The 9475-nt window shown below is 63.1% G+C and overlaps 2 protein-coding genes across 2 annotated transcripts in view; one reads left to right on the forward strand and one right to left on the reverse strand.

Annotated features, from left to right (window-relative positions):
- Window positions 1–8330, forward strand: part of VOLCADRAFT_102915 (uncharacterized protein) — a gene marked incomplete at its 5' end in the record, with an annotated part of 10488 nt that extends 2158 nt beyond the window's left edge. Inside the window, 15 exons of the mRNA XM_002945912.1 lie at window positions 31–108; window positions 377–505; window positions 822–973; window positions 1531–1656; window positions 2200–2326; window positions 2845–3209; window positions 3412–3490; window positions 3669–3810; window positions 4727–5536; window positions 6025–6147; window positions 6500–6623; window positions 6704–6717; window positions 7540–7695; window positions 7832–7845; window positions 8029–8330. Of these exons, the coding sequence (XP_002945958.1) occupies window positions 31–108; window positions 377–505; window positions 822–973; window positions 1531–1656; window positions 2200–2326; window positions 2845–3209; window positions 3412–3490; window positions 3669–3810; window positions 4727–5536; window positions 6025–6147; window positions 6500–6623; window positions 6704–6717; window positions 7540–7695; window positions 7832–7845; window positions 8029–8091 (2502 nt within the window). The 3' untranslated portion in view covers window positions 8092–8330. The remainder of the gene's footprint in view (window positions 1–30; window positions 109–376; window positions 506–821; window positions 974–1530; window positions 1657–2199; window positions 2327–2844; window positions 3210–3411; window positions 3491–3668; window positions 3811–4726; window positions 5537–6024; window positions 6148–6499; window positions 6624–6703; window positions 6718–7539; window positions 7696–7831; window positions 7846–8028) is intronic.
- Window positions 8331–8485: 155 nt separating this feature from the next.
- Window positions 8486–9475, reverse strand: part of VOLCADRAFT_102916 (uncharacterized protein) — a gene marked incomplete at its 3' end in the record, with an annotated part of 7610 nt that continues 6620 nt past the window's right edge. The window contains exons 14-15 of the mRNA XM_002946274.1: window positions 8892–9108; window positions 8486–8691 (exon numbers count right to left, since the gene is read on the reverse strand). Of these exons, the coding sequence (XP_002946320.1) occupies window positions 8486–8691; window positions 8892–9108 (423 nt within the window). The remainder of the gene's footprint in view (window positions 8692–8891; window positions 9109–9475) is intronic.

A 9475-nucleotide genomic window follows, 5' to 3' on the forward strand; every position in this document is an offset into this window, starting at 1 on the left:
CTTCCCCCCGCCGCTTCCCATCCTGGGCAGGTCAAGCTTTGGGCCAAAGCGCACTGCATCAACGACGGGGCCTCCCACATGCTCAACAGCTGGTGCCTCACACTGGTGGTGAGGTTCAATCCGTATCGCCCCGGAAGGGGAGGGGGACGGGGGTGCCGCTTCTCGCGGGTGGCGATGAGGGGGCAGTGCATGTGAGATGCGCTGCATTGGTTTTGGAGTCCCGGGAGTCCGTATGTATGTGCGCGTGTGTCAAAGGAGGGGGTGCAGTAAAGGCAGTGCCGTCACGCGTACGACGTGCTGATCGGATTAACCCACGTTAACCGCAAACCCTTCCTCCCCCCCCCCCCCTCGCATCACCCCCCAACGTACCCCTCAGGTGATTTCCTTCCTACAGACCTACCCTGACCCGCCATTGCTGCCACCGCTGTACGAGCTGTTGTACGAGGGGGTTCCTGACCTGGAGACCCCCCGCCTCATGCAGGGCGGCAGGGAGCTCCCGCTCCAGGTAGCAATAGCGGCCTGCGGCTAGCGGGGTGGGTAGCAGGGGCGGTAGCAGGGGCGGCCTTCCCACCGTCTTCGGGGTGGGCTTAGGGAGCGTGTGTGTGTGTGTGTCGGTCTGTGTGTGTGTGTGTGTGCCTGGCGGGGAGGTGGCCAGGGTGTGTATTGTACGGTGCTGGGTTCGTGGGGTCGATGCGTGCGGAGGAGTGGGAAGTCCCGCACTCGGGGGGCTGCCGCTGCTGCCGCTGCGTGCTTCACTGTGGGGCTGCCCGTGTGTGTGTGTGTATGGATAACCGCATGTGGGGTGGGTTGGGGTGACCCAGGTGTACGACATCATGGAGTACCGCGCCAAGCACGCTCAGGAGCTGTACGGCACTCGTCCTTGCAAGCCCCTGGAGGAGCTGTTCCGGGACTTTTTGGAGGACGGGGCTCGCAAGCTGAGGTCGCTGCTGGCCCGGGAGAACGTGTTTCTGCGGTGCGTGTGGGTGTGGGTGTGTGGGGGGGTTAGGACTGTGTTCGGCTGGGGGCGAGGGTGGCTGGGAGTGGGTGGGGTGAGGTGGGCAGAGGTGTGGGAAGAGGTGTGTGGGGGGGAGGGGGCCGGAGAAGACAGGGCCGAGGTGGGGGGTTACTCGTACTGGTGGTGCAGCGGTCTGCGGCTCCGCGTGCTGGGACTGCCAGTCTGACAACACAGCATCCCCCCCTTGCGGCCCCTCCCCCCTTCCCCCATCTTCCCCCGTCCCGCACACAAATACGCGCTTCTTGTCCTGCAAACAGTTTCTTCCCTTTTGGTCTTTTTGTTTTGCGTTCTCTCCACCTCACCCATCCATACACCTACCTTCTTCCCCTGCTTGGCGACGTACCATGACGTCAATTCCGCCATGACGTGCTCAATTACATTTTTCAAGTTTGACACTTGCTGCGTCATCCTGCGCCGCCTTTGCTTCTCTACTTAGCCCCTGTTTTTTCTTCCGCTTTCACCTAGGGTCTTAGGGTCTTCTAGTATTCCTTCTTCAACCTCTCCCAGCCCGCCAGCTTAATACTCCCTTTTAGCGGCGCTCGCATGTGTTGTTTCCTTTGTCGCACCCTGCTCACTACCTTGCTACCTCTCTGCCTCCTCGCATGTGCCCTCCCTGCCCGCCGCTTCTGCTGCCTGGCCAGGTGAGTCCGAGGGAGGTTCGAGCTTTGTCGGTGTATATCGCGTTGGCGTCGGTCGGCTAGCCGGAGTAGGATAGTCGGGTCGGTCGGGTTGGTCGCGCGTTTTTTTGGGGGGATTGGGAGGAGCACTTGCATGTCACCAGCAGCTTATCACCAGCTTATCAGCCAGCTTTGCTCCAATTTCGTCAATGCCACCGCCAGGCTGGCGGCAAATATTTTTTTCCAGCTTACGTCAGCACTACTTTTTCGCCGCCTCTACACCTACCTTTACTTCTTTACGGCTTCGTTTTACTTATTCCGCTCTTATTTTAGTCTTGGCGGCTAGGTGGGTAGGTGGGTAGGTAGGTAGGTTTCCGACATCATCTTCATTACATCATCCCGAGGTCGCCGCCTTCAAGAACGCCTTCTGGTCAGTCCTGCTGCTTGTACACTCTTTCCTTGGCAGCAGTTGCCAACGAACGAGATGAATCGTTCGTGGTTCATCTTTCCCCCTCTCCCTCTCTTTTCCCCCTCCCCCTCCCCCTCCCCCTGTGGGCCGCTCCGCAGGGACACGCGCATGAGCGCCTTCTACGGCAAGATGCTGCCCTCGCGACCCTTCCCCATCTCGTATGTGCTGTGTGTGGAGGACCCCTACGACGACACGGACAACACCGCCAGGACGCTAGGGAGATGGGTGAGAGGGGCGTCGCCAACCGCTGCAACCGCCGCGGGCGGCCTCAGGGCGGCCTCAGGGCGGGTGGCAGCTGCTGGTTTCCGTGAATACATGGAGGGGCCAACTTCGGTTTATTTGATGCTTCGGGCGGGAGGCGGAACGCGGGCTGCTATCCCCCTCTCGTCCAATTCGGTTATTTCGCTCGTCATCACTTCGGTTGTTGACCTTCATCATCATCATCATTATAATCATCATCATCATAATCATCATCATCAGCATCAGCAGCAGCATGGGTCATCATTTATCCCCCCACCCACCTCACCTCACCTCCCACGAAGGGGAGACTGAGGGAGCGCGACACGGAGGGTCCTGCCACTGCCACTGCCACTGCTACTGATACCCTGATGCCGCAACCCTCCCTAGGTGGCCCTCCCTCCTTCACCTGAAGCAATAACCCCCGCCCTCTTCCCTTTCCTCTGCCTCCTCCCCTCCCCCTCCTCCCCCTCCCCTCCCCCCTGCGGCTGCTGCTGCGAACCCAGGAAACACACCCGGGCACCATACACTACATCACCTCAGTGTTTGAGCGCACCCTGGGGCACCTGAACACTCTCTTGGGAACAACAGCAACAGCAACAACAACCGCCGCCGCCTCAGGCCCCGCGGACCACAGCAACCCCGGCAGCGATGCCCAGGTCGGCGCCACCCCACCCCCCTCCTCCTCCTCCCCCATGGCCTCCACGTTGGTGTTCCTGTTCGGCACTGAGCTGCTCACCCGGCTGGCCCCCCTGAGGGCGGAGCAGCTGTTGGGCGCGCGGCTGTGCGAGTGGGCGCGGGGGGCTCTGGCGGCCGGGCAGCCCGCGGCGGAGGTGCAGGAGGCGATGCTCAGGAAGTTGGGAGCGGCAGGGTGAGGCAGCGGGAAGGGAGCGGGGCGCCGGAGGATGGGGCTTGGGTGCGCTGTCGGGTCGGGTCGGGTCGGGTCGGGGTGGGGTGGGGTGGGACTGCACTGGGCTGGGTCGCCCACCACGCGGCGGCTGACTACCCCGCTGCTGACGTGTCTGCCCGTGTGTGCCTCGTCCTGCCGCCCCGGGCCTGACCCCCCTGGACAGCGAGTTCATGTCATTCGGCTCGTTCAAGCGACGTGGCGGCATCCCGGCACACAGAGAGGCCAAGTACGGCACACCCGAGGTACGCTACGGGACTGGACTGGCTGCATGGCGGTGTGGTATGTGCCGCAATGGCCGCTAAGGACTGCTACAGCCTGCTTTGGAGGGGACCCTTTGTTTTGTGTACGTGGTCGATGAGGGCGGGGTGGCGGCGACTGCACCACTGCTGTAACCACCCGCCCGCGAGGCCCACCGCGTAGGAGGAGGAGGCGGCGGCGGCGGCGGCTGCGGCGGCTGCGGCGGCACGGAAGGCTGCTAAGAAAGCCAGGGACTTAGAGAGGCGCGCGGCGAAGAAGGCCAAGGAAGCGGCGGAGAAGGCCCGGAGCGCTGCCATGGCGGGCCGTGAGACGTCTGGGGACCAGCAGCAGCAGCAGCAGCAGCAGGCAGCAGCGGAGCAATCTGATGGAGGCGAGCAGGCTGCTGCTGCTGTCGCTGCTGCTGCTGCTGCTGCTGCTGCTGCGGTCAACGGGGCCCTGGGCGGCAAGCAGGTGTGCGGGGGGTGGGTGGTGGGTGGTGGGCCACTCCCCTCAGAAAGTGACCTCCTCCTTCGTTCATCTCCATCGCACACGCGAGTGACCTGGCTAGGAGCTGGTGCGGCCGCGGGGGGCCATGTCTTTCTGGATTACCATGGTTCAAAGGGTCGGCCGGAGTCGTCTGTCAGGAACGGTTGTTTAGCCCTTCGGGTCCCCTCAGGGCTCCCAGGTAGGTAGGTAGGTAGGCAGGTAGGTATGAGCCTGTTGCACCCCAGTAAGCAGTAGTAGGCAGCGCGATGCGGCACACACAGACCACAGGCTGGAGAGCGTGCGACGTCCCGGGGGGAGGAGAGGAGAACTAGCCGACCTGCGGCTCTGGGCTGCTTAGGAGGGGGCAGAGGCCCCTCGCGGCCCTCTCCCGTCCGCGGGAGAGAGCTTAGGCGGTCTTTCCGTTGGGGCTGGGCAGCAGCCCCGGGCCAGTGCCAAGTCCGGTCACATACTTGTAACCTTCACACACACATATACACATATACCATGATTCATTGCGCAGCACAAGGCGCGCGCTTGGCTGGGTGCGCGCTGGAGCGCTTGGGAGTCAATCCCCATGACCCCCCGTCGCACCACCTTGCTTTGCCGCCAGCAGGCACCAGCGGCTGGGCGGGCCCCAACACAGCCACAGCCACCACAGCCGCCGCCGCCGCGCAAGCAACGGCGTTCCACGGCCGAAGGGAGCTCCGAAGACCCCTCACCCTTGCCAGCGCGGACCACTGCGCCACCGCCACCAGCTCCATCATCCCGACAATCACAGCACCCGCCACCACCACCGCCCGAGCAATCGCGCGCCCGGCTGACGGCCGCTGCGAAGGCGACCCTAGGGAAAGCACTGCGCCCCCCGAACACGGGGAAGCTCTCCAGTGGACCCGGCTCAGGCCCAGAGCCGGGAGCTGGGTCCGCGGGGAGAGCGGCTTCGGGGCGGTCCCCGGCGGACGGAGCTTCATCAGCCGCATCGGCTGCATTGCGGCGAAGGGCTCCAGACGCGGGGGGTGGGGTGCGGGGTGGTGCTGCCAGCAACAGCGGCCGGGAGGCAGAACATGCATCAGTGGTCACGGCCGCGGCAGCGGTGGCAGCAGCAGCTGCAGCGGCAGCGGCGGCGGCGGCGGCTGCTGGTGGCGGCTCCGGGTGCTCCGTCGAGGATCAACGGCCGCTGCGGAGTGGGGGAGGTGGTCCTCCGGGGCCTCAGGTGGCTGAGGGAGCTGAGGGGCAGGGGCCGCAAGACTCCCTCCTCACGGAGGACAGGGGCGCCTCGGCGGACCACACAAAGGTCTTAGCCGCCATGAGGGGTCTGCAGCTAGCAGAGCGCGGGACAGGGAAAAAGGGAAGATGGAGGCGGCAGAATTTCGGTGCGGAAGGCGCAACCGCTGGGGAAGAAGCCGGTGGTGGTGGGCAAGACGGAGGCGAGGTGCCCTCGGCTGTTCCGAGGGCGGACAGGCGCAGAGGTTCAAGGCGCCAGAGCAGCCAAGCGCCCACGGGGAGTGACGACGTGTTTCCCCCCCAGCAGCGCGCTCCGCTGCGGCTCTTACGGAGGAGCGGAGCGGGTGAGCGCGGGTGACGACGCAACGGGGAGGGGCCCTCGGGACCCGCAGCACCCTCACCACCCAGCAGTGCAGGTTCCCGTGCTGTGTGGTTGCGGGACATAACCACCACCAACACCACCAACACCACCGGTGGTGTTCCGCGCCTGCGCCGTTCCGTCCACCCACCCACCCACCCACCCACCCACCCACCCACCCACCTACCACCCACCTACCACCCACCTACCACCTACCTACCACCTACCCCCACCGGGTGGCCCGTTCGTGTGTTGGGAAGGAGGGCACCCGGGGTTGGGGCGGGTAATCGTATATTAATCGTATTCCATGATGACTCAAACATTTGGTCGCGACTTGAGTGGCCCGCAGCGTTCGGGTGGGGTTGCGGGCGTGGTGCGCTGCATCGCAATCCCAGCTGGACAGATCTCACCGTTGGCCGCTGTGGGGCCCGGGCAGCCCCACTTCACTGTCCAGACACCATGTACAGTAGTCAGTGCACCGATGGGTTTCTCTAGTGGCTGAGCTGATGGGATCGTGGCTTGGTAGCGTGGTGCTGCGGCTGCGAGTGGTGGTGGTGGTGGCGGAGAGTGGTGGTGGTTTTATATTGTATTGTGCAGGTGCGGGTGTACTTGACTGTATCTTGTTAGACCAGTGTTGTTAGGGCCCCAACCCAGAGATCGTCGTTTCCAAACTGCCAACGTTGCTTTAGCCATGGAATTCTCGGCTCTGCACACCCTACTGCTCAACAGCGTCGTAGCAGCACGACTTCACGCCGTTGCATGCAGCTTTTTTGCCTCCACGTCAGCTTTCGTGCCTGTACTGCCGCAACCAGTAGTCTCCTGGCGTGACCGAACCGTGGGTCATCACATCAGACGCCTCGCACAAAAACTGTCCTCCAAACGACAACTTGAGCATCAGCGGCGAACAGACACAGCACCTGCCCACCTGTCTGTAGCCCCGGGGACGTAGGCTGCCCCCCCCATAACCCCCTGAAGCCTCGCCGCACCGAACTGAATGTTGACTTCTACACGCCGCGTAGTAACGTTGCCTTTGAGCGCGCACTACGAAGCCACCCAGCCCACGCCGATGACAAGTGAGGAGCTCCAGGGTGCTTAGGGCTGCCCCTTATCATTGGTGGTGGCTGCCTCTGTTGGGCTGTGCCCGACTACACAGCGCGACGGAGGGAGGTCAGGGGTTCCGGCTGCGGTCCCGGAGCCAAAAGCCCACTGAGTGCCCGAATTTGTCCTCCTTTGCCTCTTCCGTCCGCAATCTCTAGCGAGGCAGTCGCCGCCACCCGCCACCACCGGTAGTTAGTAGTCGTCCATAGCACCACTACAGCGACTAGCGGCTACTTCTACTCGCTCTGCCGTCCTTCTCCCTTTCCCCTACCTGCGCCTTCAAGGGAATATATGACAGCTCCGGAAGTACTATTTGTCCATTCGGGCAAAAATCTGCAATGTGTGTTACTTCTTCAAATTCTACTGCTGTATGTGTGTATGTATGTACGAACTTCTCGCGGCTCGCAGTCCATTCAAACGCGATCGATCACACATCGTAATACCTCCTACCAACACACATACACATTCACACCCACCCCCATCCCCCCGCATACCCACCCACCACCGCAATAAGCCTCGCGGTGGGTTCCCCGGCTGTGCCCGATTGTACGACATGCAGATGTGCATTCGCTTTTTTATTTCAGGTGTAACGGCTCCGCCGGGTGGTGGCGGTGTTGGGCGCCATGTTATCGCACTGGGCGGTCACATGACCGCGACCTGCCCACCTCGGGTCCCCTACCTACCGCGCTCTAGAGAGGGGGAGGGGGTTCTGCCTCCGCAAGGCCACCCGCGGCGATATGTAGCAGCTGATCTGATCAGCAGCAGCTGGCAGGGCAGGGCAGGGCAGGGCAGGGCAGGGCGCGCCATCGCACCCTCCCCTCTGACCCGGGGACTTGCTGTCGACCGCACCGGACATCCCCACGGCCGCTCCTCCACTGCCCGACATCCTAGGATGTCAGCTCGAGCCCAGGAATAGGTGGACCCTAGCCACCAACTACCAGCTACCCATCCGTACATACGAATACTACACTACTACCCCCATGAAAATTAAATTAAATGTGGGTCCACCACACCGGATAACCACCGGCACCACCACCTTGCTCGGTAGTGAGCCGTGTCCTCGCCCTCTTCCCCCCATCCTGCCCAGCTCAGCTTCAGGCGGGAGGGGGCCTAGGAAATGCCGGGTAAATGCTCTTTCCCCCCTCCTCCACCTTTGCGGCCCACACCGCCTGGCTGCTGGCAGGTAGGCAGGTAGCGGTAGGCAGGTAGCCTCACTCGCTCCAACGGTTTCCGCACTTCACTCCTCTCGGGACGGAACGGCGCGGGGCGGCATCAACACCGCCCGGGGGCGCCCAAGAAGTGAGTCAGGGGGACGGGTCGGGCGGGGGACGCCCCGGTCAGTCAGGGCCTCCGCCTCCGCCTCCTCCGCCTCCTCCTCAGAGAGAGAGAGTCCAGGAGGAGTCCACCTACCGCTATCGCCAGTTCGCCATTCGAGATCATTAACCGATCTGTACTACAGCCGACGCCCAACCGACAACCGACACCAGCACCCGTGCTGGTAGCCACCACACCGACAAATGCAGCCACAGCTGTGTTTGTGTATGTTTGTACGTACAACCAGGATGACTTGTACTATTTCTATTATATTATTATTCATCATTCAGTAGTAGATGCAGCCTATCTTCGCGAGTCTGTCTGTATGTCTCTACAAACAAAGCACACCTATGGTCCATGGCGGCATCCGGAGCCACCCCTCCTCCTCCTCCTCCTCCTCCTCCTCAGCGGTGACACTCTCTCCCTCCCTCACTCTACTCCTTGCCCGTTGTGCAACCCCCAGACCCCCCATGTCCCGTTGTCCTTCCCGCCTTCACCCCTCGTCCCCCCATCCCTCTCCGCCTCAAATGTCAATGAGCAGTCTGGGTTGCGGGCTCCTCCTCTTGAGCGCCTTGGCCAGCTTGGAGAGGTGGTGCATGGTGGTGCACTTCGCCTCGCACCAGTAGCTCTTGTCCTTACCCACGTGGACAGACCGAAAGTCCAGCAGGCGGATGTGCGGGAGGGCGGCCAGGCCGCTGAGGGGGGTGCGGAGCTGCAGGTATTTGTTGTCTGAGGAGGCGGGGGGGGGAGGGGAGGGGCCAACGTTACCCATGCAGCACAGCAAACCCAATTCCAGTTCGTTTGGGGGCGGGGGGAGGAAGTGGTGGTGGGGGTTACGACCTGAAACACGCTGTGGTGCCCAGCGCCTTCCCCCTTCGCTACCCCCCCAGGCCCCCCTGGACTCCCTGAGCCGCAACCCGCCCACTCACAAGCCACATCCAGATGCTCTAGCCGGGTGAGGCGGTGCAGCCACTCGGGCAGCTGAGTGAAGCGGTTGTTGGAGAGCGAGAGGGAGGTCAGGCAGGGGGCCAGGGGCTGCAGGTCGGGCAGGGCGCGGCGGGCGGGCAGCTGACCGGACAGCGCGGCGGCGGCGATCTCGGCGTCACTGGGGTTGGGGTCCGGGGGGATGTGGCCGAGAGCCAGGTTCTGTGTGGCGGAGGGCGGGGGAGGCGGAGAGGGAGGGGGAGGGGGGAACTAGGAGTACGGAGGGAAATGGGATCGTACGGCGCAGTGGATGCTATCCTGGTAGTGGTGCTGCTGGTGGGAGGTTGGGCGGGAGAACGGGGGCAATGGAAGGCCCTTTACAGCTCCCTCCCTGCCTTGACGACCCCGACCTACACACACGAACCTTGTATGTGGCCGGAGGGTGACGGCTGCAGCCACCACCTGTCTGCCTGTCTGTTTGTTTGTCTGTTTGACTGTGTTTATATATATGGGTCACACCTTTCCATCGCAACCCCCCGGCGATCAAAGGAGGGATCGACCTACGCAGTGCAATACCCCCTCCTCCTCC

The sequence above is a fragment of the Volvox carteri genome, assembly GCF_000143455.1.
Source record: "Volvox carteri f. nagariensis unplaced genomic scaffold VOLCAscaffold_1, whole genome shotgun sequence".
Classification (NCBI taxonomy): domain Eukaryota; kingdom Viridiplantae; phylum Chlorophyta; class Chlorophyceae; order Chlamydomonadales; family Volvocaceae; genus Volvox; species Volvox carteri.